This window comes from Oryctolagus cuniculus, chromosome 13 (assembly GCF_051225735.1).
Source record: "Oryctolagus cuniculus isolate XC-2025 breed Fujian yellow rabbit chromosome 13, ASM5122573v1, whole genome shotgun sequence".
NCBI classification, from domain to species: Eukaryota; Metazoa; Chordata; class Mammalia; order Lagomorpha; family Leporidae; genus Oryctolagus; species Oryctolagus cuniculus.
In genome coordinates, this window is record NC_142879.1 from 76,483,355 (window position 1) to 76,500,904 (window position 17,550).

At 43.2% G+C, this 17,550-nt stretch overlaps 1 protein-coding gene across 16 annotated transcripts in view; it reads left to right on the top strand.

Annotated features, from left to right (window-relative positions):
• Window positions 1-17,550, top strand: part of SFMBT2 (Scm like with four mbt domains 2) — a 259,224-nt gene that overhangs the window by 136,341 nt on the left and 105,333 nt on the right. For all 16 annotated transcript variants that reach the window (XM_051821569.3, XM_008268056.5, XM_008268059.5 and 13 more), the window contains one exon: window positions 3,250-3,347. In XM_051821569.3, the coding sequence (XP_051677529.3) occupies window positions 3,250-3,347 (98 nt within the window). The remainder of the gene's footprint in view (window positions 1-3,249; window positions 3,348-17,550) is intronic.

A 17,550-nucleotide genomic window follows, 5' to 3' on the forward strand; every position in this document is an offset into this window, starting at 1 on the left:
AGCCCCTCTTTATTTGTGATTATTTTACTCATCCCTTCTTCCTGTATCACTTATGATAAAACCTGCTGAGTACTTGCATGAGAGGATATTGCTTCATTTTCTTGTAGGTGTCTAGTTACAGATAAGTCAGAACACATCTTTTTTTAAAAAATTTATTTTATTTACTTGAAAGGCAGAGTTACACACACACACACACACACACACACACAGAAATATTCCATCTGCTTGTTTACTTCCCAATTGGCTGCAACGGCTGGAGCTTCACCCATCCGAAACCAGGAGCCCAGGAGCTTCTTCCGGGTCTCCCACATAGGTGTAGGGGCCCAACTACTTGGGCCATCTTCCACTGCTTCATTAGGCACATTAGCTGGGAGCTGGATTGAAAGTGGAGCAGTCGGGACTCAAACGGGCGCCCATATTGGATGCTTGCATTGCAGGCGGCAGCTTAGCACATTACGCCACAATGCTGGTCCCAGGACACGTCTTAATTGCTTCTGACGTCTCCACAAACAGAAATTGACACAATGCACTCTGGTAAGTTATAGCTGCACTGCAATCATCTCAGGAAAATGTTTTATGTCCTTTTAATGATGCTGTTTATTGTCCATAAACTTGCCAGCATAGCCAGAGTGCCCCTGTCTGCTGACAAATACTGGGAAATGCTGCTTAGTGCTGGTGCCATTGTGTAGGTGTTCAGCCTAATGCGGGTGGTGAAGCAGACTGCATGTAGGTTTCAGCTTTTCAGAGAACATTCTGTTTTGGGATTTAATATCCTCAGAAAAAAGACACAGATTTTTTTTTAAAGATTTATTTATTTATTTGAAAGGCAGAGTTACAGAGAGGCAGAGAGAGAGAGAAAAAGAGAGATCTTCCATCTGTTGGTTCACTGCCTAAGTGGCTGCAACAGCCAGAGCCAGGCTAATCTGAAGCCAGGAGCTTCTTCTGGGTCGCCCACGTGGGTGCAGGAGCCCAAGGACTCGGGCCATCCTCCACTACCTTCCCAGGCCATAGCAGAGAGCTGGATCAGAAGTGGAGCAGCTGGGACTCGAACCGGCGCCCATATGGGATGCCAGCACTGCAGGCGGCAGCTTTACCCATTATGCCACAGCGCTGGCCCCAAGACATGGATTTTTAAGCTTGTGGGACCGAGCCAGAAATCACCCAAAGCCTGGGCTACTCATTGGGTTTGTTTCTGGGATGGAGGCACAGAGAACCAGCGTCTCCTATGTGGACGTGTCAGCTCTATGAGGATTACGGGGTTTGATGATTCTTTATGCCATGTGTGAGGCTGGGGTCAGAGGGACTCTGCCAGCCCTGCAGGGACCCACATGTTGCTGCGCTGAGTTCTGATAGTTGGACTTAACTTCAGTGAGGTTGAGCTTGCATCCCTAGTGCCCTGGGTCGATTTCCTGTTGTGCAGTCTTTTACCCCGTTGCCCGTCTCAGGGGCGCCCACCCTCCATGACCACAGACAAGGGCATAGCTAGTTGCGGTTCCTGTTTGTCTTTTTCCTTCCTTTCCCCTTTGTGTCTTCAGACCCTGCCTTTGGTCTCGGCTTTGGACATCTGCGTCGTTTTTCACAAGTTGGTCCTTGTCCTACAGTTCCTGTCCGTTACTCCCAGATGGTGGGAAAAGTCGGCTTCTTCATGTCCCACCATGAAGCCCATCCTCTCAAATGTGCTGTTTCTCTCCTGAGCTCCCGTTCTTGAACAGCTGCATCAGAATGCTCTGTCATTTGCTCCCTGGAGCCCCTGAGTTGCCAATCTCTTCGCTAACATTTTCATGCAGTGCACTTGAACCTGAGCCATTAGCGCGTTCCAAGGTATCCTTCACAGCCTGTGGAGCAGTCCATAGGGCTCTGTGAGCTGGGCCCTTTGCTACTTTGGGGGACCTTGTGACAAGCAGTGGCTTCCTTCACACCCCCTTTCTTACCCATAGAGGTGAAGGAGCGGTTGATTCAGTCTGCAGAAGTGTTGATTGTGGTCCTACTGTGTGTCCCAACATAGTCAGACGCTATGAAGGAGAATCACATTCTGTTTTTATTCTGACATAGAAATGCTAGCTAGGAAAATAAAAATTCTCAGAGGTTGCAGAATCTACACGGAACGCTGGAAACCCGAAAGGATCACAGACAGTAAATATACATAGAGGGTATTTTGTCGTGAATAACCCTTTGGGTATCTGTGTAACAAACAATGGCAGTGGGTAATACATTGAAAACTTTGCTAGTTCTGGCCAATCTTAACACCTGACAGAATCATGGCAGAAAAGCCTAAATAAACCTCTAAAACAGAGGAGCTTAAAGCTCAAGGTGAGTTCAGAAGCTATGAGGATGAAAATATATAGCTCCATGCTAAAAAGCAGACATGCAAGAAATTAAAAATATAACCCCAAAGGCTGAATGTTACCTTTAAACTGTGCTTAAATTCATATTCATATCCTAACTGTCTGTCTGAAGTAGCCTGGGTTGATATAGTGAAGGTATAAACAAATCTACTTCCAGTGAGTGCTTCTGCAAATCCTATTTTGATAAGGTCTTAAATCTGTTGAGATCAGGCCATAAAATTCTCCTGCAGTTTCAGCAATAGGTAAAAACAGTGCTCAACAGTTTTTTTTTCCTTTTAATTTTGCATTCAGACTGCGTAAGCCCCATCCATAAATATCTCACCCCCACTGCCTGGGAAAAAATATGGGCAACATGTGGTGTTAGCAACATTTCAAGTGTAAATATGAAAGTTGGTTGGTAAATTTTAATTTACCTTTTAATAATTTTCTGACTTACACGGGCTATTTTTAGCACAGGAGAGCTTAGAGATTTAGTGAAAAATATGTTGTAATAACTGCAAATGTCAGACAGGAGTCATTTGTAGTTTAGAAATTTATCAGATAATAAGTTCTTCATCAGTGGTTATTGCTGCCTAGGTGATATGTGGATTTTTGGGCCGTGGATGACTGAGGGTTTTGCTAATGTGATTAATCCCATTAAATTACTTACAGAATGCCAACAAAATACATACAAATATTCCCCGAAGAAGAGCACTATTAAGTTTATTCTTCGTTTCTGATAGCTGAATCCCAAGTTGCTGCTTAATTTTCAGAAGATCCTTTTAGCAGGTGGCTGTTTACGGTGGGCTGGGTGTGCACTCTGATGGGGCCTGGATGAAGGCCTGGAAGATACAAATTAAAAAAAAGAACCACCCAGGAGGACATTTTAGTCCTTAAACTCTTATGTGCTTTGCTGTTGATACAGAAATCTATCCTTTGAAGATGACCTCTGAATGGAAATGTGCTCTGGAAAAATCCCTTATTGATGCGGCAAAGTTTCCTCTTCCAATGGAAGTGTTTAAGGTAAGATGCCAGCTTTTTACAATCGATCCACTCTGTGCAAGCATAAACTGCTTATGAAGTTTTCTCTATCACATTGCTTTCCCATGATTTAAAAACCAGTCTTTTTGGTCACTTTCCCCTTTAAGTGTTAATCACTTTATCTGTTCTGTTTTGCTATTTTGGGGGTGTTTTTCACAAAAACTTGTATTCCACCATGCTGATTAAAAGTTTTTAAGTTTATTTTGTTTGTCTCTGTAGTCTATCACTGTGGGAATCTGCTTTTTAACTTTCTCACTTCCTAAAGTCTCATTTTGTTGTTTGTTTGGTCAAAATGACAGAAAGTGATGCTTCACGTGATGGTTCCATGTTCTTGATGGTTCAGGAAGCTTGTCCTGAGTGTCTGTGGGGTCCTAGGCTGTTGTACCATTAGCTCATACAAAACTGAAGGGCTTCATAATACATATCTTAACTGAAAGGGATTGCCAGGTACTAAGCGCTTTTACAATTATGCATCAAACTTCTCTGTTCCCACCGTCTTCAGAGAAGACTGGGAGCAGGGGTTGGTTCTGTGGAGGGGGCTGGGTGGGAGCATCGTGGTGTCTGGCTGCTGCTGGGGGATTATTCGATGAGCCCTGATGCACCCCAGGTCCAGGCATGTTTTTGCGTGATTAGTTTCAGAGCCGTGGAGAATTCTGCAGCAGGAATTGGGTTGGCTCTTGGCTTTTCTGCTGAAGGCTTTCATTTGGCTCTGCTGAATATGTAGTTACTTCTTGTTCATCAGCATTTTGTAGCTTCCATATCTTTGTAGCTGTTGAGTGGTTTTGTGTCTTTAAAAAAAAAAAACAACTCTTTACTATAGTTCTGATCGCTTTACTATAGTTTTGATTAGAGTTTAGATGGAGGTAAGATTAATGTGGGTTTTTCATCTGACATCTGAACCTGGCACTGCTATTTTAAAACTTCTTGTTGTTTGGATTTTAGGGTAAAATACAGCTTGCGTACCCCTCAAAGAGATGCCAAGGCTGGTGCAGCTTAGCTCTGCTTCCGCCTGTGGTCTGGGGTTGTGCATTCTCCCTCCTCAGTGTACTGCACTATTGCTACACTGGTCTTTTTTCTTCCGATGCCTTTTGTCCATTGTGTTAAATTCTTACTCGTCCTTCAGACTCAAATATAAATAAATATAAATTCTCTAAAAGACTGTTTTTCTGGATCTCATGCCGCTGAACTCAGGGGGTGTGAGCCTGTGGCCCCAGCAGGAGTCCTCATGGTAGTCTGTTCTGTCACAGTTACTCATAATCATTGGTGCGATTTCTTGCATGATAGCCATCTTCTCTGGCTTAGTGTTGACGCTCCAGTCAGCTAAGGGCCATGTCTTTCTGGTCCATCTTTGGAAACATAATTCCTTGCCCATAGTAGTAGTCCATAAATATTTGTCAAATAAGTAGACTAATTCTTGAACATCCATATGTATTTAACTCATTGGCTTTACCAATTTTGAGTTAATGTAGATTAAATGGATATGCAGGCTTGTTATTTAGAACTGTGAATACTAAGACTTGAAAGGTTAATATATAACCATTAATAATCCTAATATATTTCTAATTAAAACTTAACAAATCCATTAAACATTTATGGAGCAGCTATTATTTGACCTGATTCTAGAGTTTAATGCTTTGTTTCTATTTCCCAAAATGCAATTACCTTCTTCCCTCACTTTTAATTTCTTCCTATGAGAACTCGGACTATTATTTTGATAAAGTACCTGAGCATTCTCATCGTGTTCAATATTCTGTTCATAACTGAGAACCGCTTTAAGATGCTGCGTATTGCTTTTTGGGCCTAGTACAAGGCAGGGTGCGTAGGCTTGGAACTTCATAAATAAAGCTTGGTTGCATTGAATTGTATGTGTTCTTAAAGCATGCAAGGTAGTTCTGGGAGGAGGGGAAGGGGCAGGTTGTTTTTAGCCATATTTTGTATGGAGTGGCTATTTGTGTGTTGAATTTTGAGAGCAGGAGCATAAGCAGTTCCTTTTCCCTAAGCTGCTGTAATGAGTCACCATGGTGGCTTGGGGTAGCAGGAATGTGTTCTTCTGTACTTCTGGAGGCTGGGATTTGAAACCAAGATGTCAGCAGGGCCGCCCTCCCTCTGGGGGCCCTGGGGGAGAAGCACTTCCTGGGACTTTTCTAGCGTCTGGTGGTTGCCTCCGCCTTTGACATTTCAGGGCTTGTGGCAGTGTCACTCCACTGTCTGCCTCAGTCTTCACTTCACCTTTTCTTCTCGGTATGTCTGTCCAGATTCCTGTTTCCTGTAAGGACACTGGTCATCTTCTTTTTAAGATTTATTTATTTTATTTGAAAGTCAGAGTTACACAGAGAGAGAAGGAGAAGCAGAGAGAGAGAGAAAGAGAGAAAGAAAGAGAGAGAGAGGTCTTCCATCCGCTGGTTCACTCCCCTATTGGCCTCAATGGCCGGAGCTGTGCTGATCTGAAGCCAGGAACAAGGAGCTCTTCCAGGTCTCCCACACAGGTGCAGGGGCCCAAGTACTTGGGCCATCTTGTACTGCTTTCCACGGCCACAACAGAGAGCTTGATTGAAAGTGGAGCAACTGGGACTTGAACCTGCGCCCATGTGGGATGCCCTTACTGCAGGAGGCAGTTTTACCTGCTATGCCACAACGCCGGCCCCAGGTCACTAATTATCCTGATCGAGTATGACCTCATCTTGACTTGGCTGCATCCACAAAGTCCCTACTTGCAGGTCACATTTACAGGTTCAGGTAGGTAGAGTTTTTTAGAGGACACAGTTCAAATGTAGTGCCACCAATATATTGTGTGTGTTCGGTAATTTAAGGAATAACAGACTAGCATTCTACCGAGAGTTTCTCTACTTTAGAGAAATTACATGTGCATAGAATGAGGATCAAACTATCTTAGCAGTTGCTTCATTTATTTAAAAAAAAAAAAAAAACAGAAATTTTCTCTCTAAATTTTAGAAGTTCAAACAACTGATATTCCCTTGCAGGGTTCAAAAATAGAAGACACACACACACACACACACACACGAGTTTTTTTCTTATCACCGTTTGATCATCACTGTTTCTCAGCAGGCAGACTTATTTCTAGTTTCTTTCATTATGGTGAAAGGAATATGTGTCTGAATTCAGCAGTGAATCATCTGAGATGCATGTTATTATGGAAAATTGCCATAGTGTTTGCTGTGACAAGACAGAAGTCAAAGCTAAGCGCATTTAATGGCCAGAGATGAATGTATTTCCAAGCAATTCTTTTTATTATTTTTAGACTTTAGAGAAAATGAGTATTTTGATGGAATGAATCTCATTATGCTGCAGAGTTTCTCACTTTGGGGGATGTGTTTGCCACCTGTGTTGTTTTTGGTGTGTCCGTGTCTGTGCATACAGTTGGATCAAGCTCGTGTTCAGTTTTCCCCATCTGTCTTGAATCCCAACAGAAATGCTGTAAAAGTAAGGTCATAGTTACTATTTCTGTTATTTGCTTTTGATTTTGAGAGTATATTCTGAATAGCATTGAGTTTACGGGGAATTTACTGCCAGAGTTTACTGGGAATTCTGATTTAATTTGGAAAATACAGATAATCTTCAAAATGTGTACTCTGTTAAAAGGTAATTAATGAAATGATTAGAAAAAAAAAAAAACTGAGGGGAGAGGTGGGCGTTTGACCTAGTAGTTAAGGTGGCAGCTAAGACACTTCACATATACGAGAACCTGGATTTGACTCTTAGCTTTGTTCCTGATTCAGCTTCCTTCTAATACAGACCCTGGGAGGCAGCTAGACTAGAATTCAGCTAGTTCAGTCCCTGCCACAGCGTGGGAAACCTGTAATGGATTTGTGGTTACTGGCTTTGGCCTTGGCTCTGTCCTGGCAGTGGTGGCTGTTTGAGGAGTGAGTCAATGGGTAGGCACTCCATCTGTCTGTCTGTCTCTCAGAAAAAAAGAGAATCAAAGAGAGATTTAGAAATTTCATCTTATTGAAAATAATGGAATTTTCAAGTGGCCAAGATAGATAAAAAGTGCTTTCTGAATATAGGAGTAGCTTACCATGCCTCAACCATTAATACTAAATACCTGGTTTCCTTCTGGAAGTCTGGCTTTTGGACAGGTGAAAATCAGCCTGAAAAAAAATCAGTCTGAAAAGATTTCCCAAAACTATCCATATTTTAACACTAATTGACTCTTCAGAAATAATCAGTATATGGAGGTGCACATCATTGTATTCTCACTGGGCTTTAATTTAGAATAGTCCTGCCTTCATCACACATCTGGATGATTGTTAGCTCTCAGAAGAAAACAAAATCTGTTTTGTAAGTATCAACTTAAGGGGCTGGCGCCGTGGCTTACTTGGTTAACCCTCCGCCTGCAGCACTGACATCTCATATGGACACTGGGTTCTAGTCCCGTCTGCTCCTCTTCCAGTCCAGCTCTCTGCTGTGGCCCGGGAGGGCAGTGGAGGATGGCCCAGATGCTTGGGCCTTTGCATGGGAGACCAGGAAGAAGCACCTGGCTCCTGGATTTGGATTGACGCAGCGCCGGCCTTAGCAGCCATTTGGGGAGTGAACCAATGGAAGGAAGACCTTTCTCTCTGTCTCTCTCTTTCTCACTGTCTATAACTCTACCTGTCAAATAAAAAAAAATCAACTTAAGATATCTTAACCAATAGCTACAACCTTGTGCAATCCTGTTGTACTTATCTATTTTTGAAACCTCTGTAAGCTATCACCTTGATCTTCAACTGCCAACTAAAGCAAAATTTCCCAGTTTCAAGAAAAGCTTTTTATTTTGTCATCATAGAGAACCATTAGGATGGGTATCTCTGAGTTTGTTTCTGCCATCAAACAATGAAGCTATTACAGGATTGACTTGGTTTTTTGATCAACAATGCCTTTCTTACTCTGGTTATCCAAGTCACTGTCTGCCTAGATACTAAGAGATATGGGGGAACTTGGAAGTTTTAAAAACAGAGCCCAGGAGGCTAGAAGATGACTGTGGGTATTACTGAAATGCTTCCTATGGCCACCTTCATGCGTCACCTGTAGTTACTGTGACTCTTCATTTTCTTCAGGTCTTGTAAATCTTAGTCTGCCCCTGTGATCCCACCTGTTTGCCAATGTTGAACTGTAGAAGTTTCCCCCACAAGTCACATATCCATCAAAAGGCTAGACAAGTGAGAAGCAGCGCTTCCCAATGTGCCGGTTCATGGAAACCAAGAGTCCTGGGGAACACAAGTACTCTCCTACCAACTCTGTTCATGACCACACTTTGGAGCAGTAAGGAACGAACACATTTAACATGTCATTAACATACGTGATCTGTTTTATCCCATACAGAAGGAACGTTGGCCAAACGTTTTGTTTTCATTCTTTACATAAAATGTTGAAAATCTGAGTGTTTGAGATTCCAAACAAGCTATGGAGAGATTTGCAGGAGAATGAAGGAAATTGTAGTTAAAGACAGTGGAGCCTGGGTGCCTGTGTTCTCCTCACACCTCTGTGTTGGGATCCCCTGTTTGGCCCCCACGTTTGGTCATTCGCCAGGACGTAGATGTTGCTATACTCATGGGTACAGTTTCTTCCAGTGCGAGGATGCAGCACAGTCAGCAAGGGTGTGTTCCAAATAAGGCAGCTCTTTAGAGCCTTGGTGCTCAGGGTTGTTTTGGGATCCGATTCTGCAAGTACCTTGTACCCTAGCAGCTGCCCAAAAGCCAGACTTCCAGAAGGAAACTGGGGATTTAGTATACACTCCATCGTTGGCAGGAAAAGGTGAGGCATGGTGAACTACTCCTATTTTCAGCAAACGTTTTGTATCTGTCTTGTCTACTTGGAAAATAAGCCCTGCTTCCGTCTCTTTCTACAGGTCTCTGCTTAAAATCAGAAACACTACACTGTAGGGCCATCTCCCCATCTGTGTGCTCTGCCTACCCCCTGGCTTTCTTTGTTTTCCTTATTCCTTGCCTTACTGTGTATTAATTTTTTTTTTTTTGCATTTGTCTGTTTCTTAGTAGAATGTGAGCTCCAGAGAACACAGTGTTTATTTTTATGATTGCTTTTTCCCCAGTGCCTTGAACAATGCCTGGGACAAGGGAAGTTCTTTCAACAAATATTCATGAATGGATTAGTGAAGAAATTTGTCCACAAATTAACTTAGAAAAACAAACACTTGGGAATGGTCTTTAGTACAACTTTAAGTGAACCTCCCAGGTGTGGTTCTGATAATAATGGGGATGCCCATGGAAGAGGAAGAAAGGGTGATTTCACAGGTAAGGTAGGTAATTTTATGGTGAACTAAAAATACTCCAGGGCAGCGCTTGGCTGAGAATAGGAAGGCGTTGGGAGTGACAGATGCATTGAAATCAAGAAAAACATCTGAGCTTTAAAAACAACAGCAAAACATCGTGTCCTAAGAATTCCCATTGCTCCCAAAATGAAATGCCAAGGTTTGATTCTTGCTGGAAATGATCACTAAGACTAGGCTTAATATTGACTCACACGTGTCATGTGAGAGTTGAGTTTTTTTCCCTTTTAAAATGTGCATCTCATTACCACTTTTGATTCGTACAGCAAACTGCTGCTATGCTGTTGTATATCGTTTGCTCATTACACAAACAGATCAATGGAGAGACAATGAACTTGAAGAAGGAGCTCAAGAGAGAACGGTTTGGTTCCATGACAGAGCTGACACTCAGTGCTGCTTTCTGCTTTGTAGCCATAGCCAGTTTCTTCTGTGCTTCCCTGTTGTTCCTAAAATGACACACGTTCTCAGCCATGTGTTATACCTGAACAGGTGCACTGTGGTTAGGTGGCAGCCACCTGTTGCTTCTGGGTTATTTCCTTTGATTTGAAGCTGAGAAGAGGGGTATGTGTGCGTGTGTGTGTGCGTGTGTTTGCAATGATGTGTACACTAAATACCATAGCTACCATTCATTCCATTATAGCCTTCCTAACCAATTCCTAGTCAATATTGGTGGCTATGGGGGAGTTTCTTTTTTTTTTTTTTAATATGGATATATTTTATTTATTTGAAAGACAGAGTTAACAGAGAGAGGTAGAGGTGGAGAGAAAGGTCTCCATCCGCTGATTCACTCCCCAGATAGCCACAATGGCTGGAGCTGTGCTGATCCGAATCCAGGAGCCAGGAACTTCTTCCAGGTCTCCCACGTTGGTGCAGGGGCCTAAGGACTTGGGCCATCCTCCACTGCCTTCTCAGGCCATAGCAGAGAGCTGGATCAGAAGAGGAGCAGCTGGGACTAGAATTGGCACCCATATGGGATACTGGCATTTCAGGCCAGGGCTTTAACCCGCTGCACCACAGCACCGGCTCTATGGGGGAGTTTCAGTAGAGCTAAAACCATGTAACTGAGGCTTGTACTGAATTGGCACTCACAGCCTATGGGGAGTATGCCTGGTATGAGTGCAGTCATGTACCAGGTAATGACATTTCAGCCAATGAAGCGGCTTTCTCGGGACAGTGGACCTATAAGACTATAATAGAGCAGAAAAATCGCCACCTCCTAGTGACTCCGTAGCCATCCTAAAGTCATAGTGCAAGGTGTTGCGTGTGTTCATGGGGAAGCTGGTAGAGACAAACACACGTGGCTGGTTATCTTAAAAGTATAGCAGGGCAGTTATGTGTAGTACGGACAGTTGATCATGATAGCAAACAACAGTTATGTGTTACGCCGTTTACTGTACTGTTCTCTTTATCACTGTTCTAGAGTGCACTCCTTCTAATTATAAACAGAAGATTTCCAGGTGGCTGTGTGGCCTAGCAGTTGACATCTGCATCCCCTATTGGAAAGCCTGGGTTTGAGTCCCAACTCTGCTGCTGATTCCCACTTCCTGCTAATGTGAGCTCTGGGAGACAATGGTGATGCCTCAAGGAGCTGGGTTCCTGCTACCCATGGGGGAGACCTAGATTGACAATGTTCCTGGCTCCTGGTGGTTTGACCTGGCCCATCCTTTTGCTGTTGGGGTCATTTAGAAGTAAACTAGGACATGGGAAATTTCTTTCCCTGTCTTGCAGATAAATAATACAATTAAAGAAAGCTTAGTGTAAAAAAAAGATCCTGTAATACACCAACAACACTCTTACCAATTTCAGGTTTACAATGTTTTGATTGCCACATCGAGTAACCAGTCCACCTATAGTAGTATCAAGATTTATTTAAGAATATTCTGTCACATATGAACAGTGACAGAATTGTATAGCCATAATGACAACAGGGACACTTTTTTTTTTTAAGATTTATTTATTTGAAAGTCAGAGTTACACACAGAGAGAAGGAGAAGCAGAAAGAGAGAAAGAGAGAGAGAGAGAGGTATTCCATGTGCTGGTTCACTCCCTAATTGGCCCCAATGGTTGGAGCTGCACCGATCCAAAGCCAGGAGCCAGGAGCTTCTTCTGGGTCTCCCAAGGATTTGGGCCATCCTCCACTGCTTTCCCAGGCCATAGCAGAGAGCTGGATCAAAAGTAGAGCATCTGGGACTTGAACTGGCACCCATATGGGATACCAGCACTTCAGGCGGTGGCTTTACCCACTATGCCACAGTGCTGGTCCTGCACTTTTCAAAATATCCTCCAATATCGCTAAGTAATACATGACCTGTCCTTTGCTACACTACCCAGTCTGTTGGTGGTTTCCTTCCAGTAGCTCATTTTTATGTCATCGTTGACATAGGTATCCGTCAAGTAGATCTACGGTTGTGTGTGTGTGTGTGTGTGTGAGAGAGAGTGAGTTTGTGTGTGTGTGTGTGTGTGTGTGTATGTAACTGATAGGTGTTAAAAGGTACCTACCCTTGAAATGTATGAAGAAAGCGCTTGGAACCGTGGCACGGCAGGAAGTTCATTCTCGTTTGCCCCAGTCTCAAGCTGTGCTGCAGTGCTCAGTTCTCCGTACCTTGCTGTCCCCATTTGTAGGCGGTTAATATGTGAAGAGAAGGGGCAGTAGAGACAAGGCTGACTGATGAAGGCAGGTCTCTGTGATGCATTATTTGTTCTTTACACAGATAAACCTAAATAAAAACATCTGATACACACAGTTCCACTCCGTAAGAGTGTTCAGTCTGCTCAGAACATCGAGAACTCTGCATCCTGTGATGTCCTTTAGTTCTTCTTTTTTTTTTTAAAGCTTTGAGTGATATATTTTTATCAGTGTGATGATAAATTTAACCCTTCGGAGGGAATCTCTTCTGCACATTAGCATCTGAGAACAAGGAGGTAGAGGCTGGTGAGAGAAGATGGAGTGTTGCAAAGAGAGAAAAGCCTTTCTTTGTCCTTGCAGATGGTACAGCCAAGGGGGTAAGAAAGGAAGCGAGCTGCTCTCTTCTGATAGATTGTGAGGTTGCAGTTTCTATGGTGACTGATTTCTTTTTCTCTTATTCAGCAACTAAATACAGCAACAATAAGACGCTTGTAGCTAAGTTTGGCCTTCAGGTAGGATACTTAGAGTCTCCCAGAATTTGCTTTAGGATCTTTGTGTAGAGACAGAAGTTAATCTCTTTGTCCAAGTCATTTAGCAGGAAATGTTAGTGGAATACGTGGTTGATCTCTCCCTTCTCATCAGGTTACATCCAAACGATGATTCTTTTACAGAATGTTTTAGCAGTCAGTCGTCTTGTTATGAGGCTGGTTGCTGACTGCTCCATTGTGAGTTTTCTTTTTAAAATTTTTTTTTTTATTTCAGAGGGAGGGAGAGTGGAAGAAGGACAGAGAGAGAGAGAGAGAGAGTGAGAGAGAGCGAGCGAGCGAGTGAGCATTCACATCTGCTGGTTAACTCTCCAGATGCTCACAGAAGCCAGAGGGCCAAAGCTGGGAGCCCAGAACTTAATGCAGGTCTCCCATATGGGTGCCAGGAATGCAGTCCTTGGAGCCATCACCACTGCTTTCCAGAGTCTGCATTAACAGGAAGCTGGATTCAGGAGCTGGGTATTGAAGCCACACACTCCGATGTGGCTCAAAGTCATCTTAACCAGTAAGCCAAATGCGTACCCTCACTCATGAGTTTTCTGCCCAGTGGCCCATCCCAGGCTGTCCTCCACTTTGAGCCAAAAAAGCAGAACTTCTGCAAGGTCCCAGTCTTCTGACCTCCTCCTGCTGTGCTTAGGTCTCTGCAGACCTGAAAAAGGTTGCTAAACGAATCTCGATGGGATGGGTAGTCACACAGTTCAGTTTACTCAGTGCCCACCCGTTGCTACTTACAGAGACAATGGGTAGACCTTCTTTCTGTGTCTCAGATCCTTGAACTGAACCTTGTGAATTGCATATCCAGAAAGGACTATAGGGGCCATCTAGTTTTTATGGGTATTGCAGAAAATCTCATAAGAGATGCAACCAAGAGGGCAACTTTGGTCAACCAATAAGTATTAACTGTAAAAAAAAAAAAGCCCCCAAATCCAAATATACAAAGAGCTCCCTGCAACAATTGTTTGATCACAGGGTTGAGCACTGCAGTCTGCTCCATGGTGACTTGCCTTTAATTCTGAACATTAAGAATTTAACAATATCATCAACTTTCAGCTATCTGCTCTGCAAATTATCGCTCCCAAGTGGCTCCTGTTTACCACCGATAATTCTGGCTCCTGCCTGTTATCTACAGTTGCTGAGAAGGAAGATAATATTAATGTGAAGTTAATGTCAGTGGTATATGGGGTGTTGGTGGGTGTGTGTGGGCAATAAATCTCTTGTTTTTAAAACCAGACACTTTTTGAAGTGGCTGTTGTCCCATATTCTAATTGTTTTAGACTTTTTCTATTCTACTCTTCCTTAGTAAGAATCATTAAGGATAGGTTATAATACTTTCATCTATGGAGAATTTTCTTGTGGGCTTTAATATTAAATATTCTGGATTTAAACCACCATAAAGTGGTACAGAGGAGTTCCTCCACTCCCGCCTTCCCTCCCCGCTTCTAAATACAGAAGGATCTTTTGCAGGTTAGGCCATTCTTTTAATGTCTGTAATGCCTTTTATGAACAGATAGTTGCAAGTAGCGGTGTCTCAGGTGGGAAAAGCAAGGTAAAGAGAGGTCTGAACTCTTCTTTTTTAACTCAAGGCCCTCGAGGTTTAAGATCTAATAAGTGTGGGACCCTCCGTAGCAATGTTTTTGTGACCTTGGCCTCCAGTGTCTTCCCTCTTGCCCCGAGGAAGGGCACTCTGAGCAGAAATAGCTTGTTTTGCTGGATGTAAATGGAAGGTGTGGAAATTGTTCAGTCCTGTATTTTCTCTCTTCGCTGTCTCAAACAGCCACCTTGCTGCCAGTCTCCTTTCTTTTTTATTTTATAAGGTCACGGATACATTCCAGTCTGCTTCCTGCTTCATCTCCAGCCCCATTAATAAGCAGAAGGGTCAGCATAAGCAAATCAGGCAAAATTTCTCATGAATATATATTCTCGTGGATGTTCTGTGTTTACCTTGTTTCTAAAAAGGAAATAGTGGAAAACTGAGTAGAACCTCTGAATATGGGGCTGGCATTGTGGCATAGCACGTTAAACTGCCACCTGTGACACCGGCATTCTGTATGAGCGCAGGTTTGAGTCTGGCTGTTCCACTTCTGATCCAGCTCTCTGCTGATGTGCTTGGGAAAGCTGCAGAAGGTGGCCCATGTGCTTCTGTCCCTGAACCCATGTGGAAGACCTGGATGGAGCTCCTGCTTCCTGGCTTAGGCTGGCCCAGCCCTGACTGTTGTAGCCATTTGGGGAGTAAACCAATAGGTTTCTCTCTCTGTCTGTCCCTCTCTCTCTGTAACTCTGCCTTTCAAATAAATAAACTAATCTTTTAAAACAGAACCCCCTTAGTAGCCACTTGGAGGATTATGTAGATCTCAGCAGGATTAATGTTTTTCCCTTGGCATTCTAATTTTCCTAAAAGTAACTACAGTAACATCTGTGTGAGTGCACAGTATGCAAAAGGATTCTTAATTTTGTTGTCTTGCTTCTGATTTTGTACAAATCCAAGTACTCATTGAGTTCAATAACAGTGATTCTGAGAATGGGGGTCTGTACACTAGGGGACATGAATGAGCATGGCTGCAGTGCTGTGTATCCTGGCTTCCTGGGTGGTGTTACTCACCCTGGGAACATCTTTGAGATAATTACTGACTGTTTCTGATCCCTTGGGTTAGCATCAAAAGTCAGAGAAAGAGACCCATAATTGAGAGCATGGGCAATTTCCATGCACAGTAACATTCCTTCTCCAGTGGGAAGTGTTGCAGTAGATTTAGTGATGACTTCTAATTGTTGAGCACCAATAGAGTGGCAGGTATTAAGCCAGGCATTTTCCATATACCATTGCATTATCCACACAATAACCTGACACGATAGGTGTTCCAACCTTAACAGTTGAGACCCAGGAAGCTCAGGGCTCAGAAAAATTCGCTTATTTTTGTGGCAAGGACAAAAGCCACATTGGGGATCTCCAGATCTGGTTGGATAACCTCAGTTTGACCCCTATATGTGTGTGCTGGGGCTGAGTAGCTCTGTTCTGGGGACTGAACACATTTCTCACCTGGAAACGGGTTGGTTAGTTAAAGCCTAGGGCAGCTGTGATTGGAGGGAGACTCTGGAGACCGGAGATGTTGTTATTCTGTCTGCCCCCAGGGCCTGCTGGCAATGGGGCACTTTCTAGTGTAAGGTCTTCCCCCACTCCAGGCTGAGCATCACTGAGGGGCTCAAGAGCTCCCTGTGTTCAGTAGCCACAGTATCAGTGTCCACAGGGGGTAGAACAGAAAGTCAGTCTCCTTTCTCTGACGGGTGGTATCCACAAACCTGGGGACACTTCGGGGACCTTCAGTGCCCTGTGTCATGTTTCCATGACAACAGTTGAGCCCCTCACTTAGGAGCAGAGGGATATCCCTCAGCCACTGTGTCTACTCCATTCTACCAGTGGGTGTGGAAGCTGGGAGGGAAGGGGACCCAAAGAGCTGCTGCCAGGCCCTTCTTGAGCCCATAGACTGCCCACAGCATTGCCATAGAAACAGGAGAAGCCATCCTAGCTTATAAGAAAAGTTAACTAAGCAGGAAAGAGAAGAGTGCGTTGCTGTACTGTGCACCACAGAGTTAGCTCTGGGTGTCTGCTAAAGGTGCCACAAGGAAGGTTGGAATTTTTTGCCACTTGGTAAGTGTTTTTATGGTGCTGAGTGTTGTTCAGTGAAAGACATTTTCATTGCTCTTGGGTTTTCACCATCTAAGACCAGTTTCTGGACCTGTGAAAGAGGCCGAGGATCATTACTGGTTACAAATCAAGCAGTTCCAGCTGCAGTGTCTAATGCTACAGCACCGCGTTTTCTCACTGCTATTTTTTAACTTGATTGAATGCACAACCAGTAGATAAAATTACTATTTACAGCTGTTGGAGAGAAATGGAAGTGCGTATCACGGTTTAGTTTATAGATTTTTTTCCACTGCATTTTTTGGTTATAAATATTTCACTGGCTATATTTAGACAGTGTGGTGGAATTGAAGTGTAATTATACTATTGATTTAATAAATACTGGCATCCTAATGTCTGTTTTCCGATGAAACTAATATTACAAGCATAATTTCCTGATGAACGTATAAGCACTTGATCATTAGTACGACAAAAAGAGGAACCATTTGATAAGTGGCATGGGACTGTTTTATTTAGCATGACATGTCACGCTGATATGAATACAGGAATTAAAGTGTATTTTATTATATATCAATTTGAATATAATACTAATTAAAACCTTCCATTGGCTTCACTGAAGCCTATTCTTAGAAATTATGCAGATTAATTGGGGCCTTGACAAGAAGCATGTGCATTATTTTGAGCTCCCTGTAGACCAAAAAAACTGGCACGTTGGAACTGAAAAAATCATGCTTGCAACAGTATTGTGTAAGTACAATACACAAAAGCATTTTGGTACTTCAGAAAAATTGGGGTGGGGTAACTTGCATATCTGTGTTTTGCCTCTTTTATTTCATATCAACATATGCAAAAAAGGAAGAGGCAGAATTAAAACTTGAAGCTCAGATCGCTGCTATAGAGGGTAAAAATTCCTGTGGCCTCCAGGAATATTTCTGGGATATTTCTGGAGTCTGATAGGCACACACCACCTTTGAAAATTATTTATTTATTTGAGAGGCAGAGCAGAGAGAGAACCTTCATCCGCGGGTTCACTCCCTGAATGTTTACTGTGCCTGGGACTGGGCGAGGGGCTTGAAACTGGAAGCATGGAA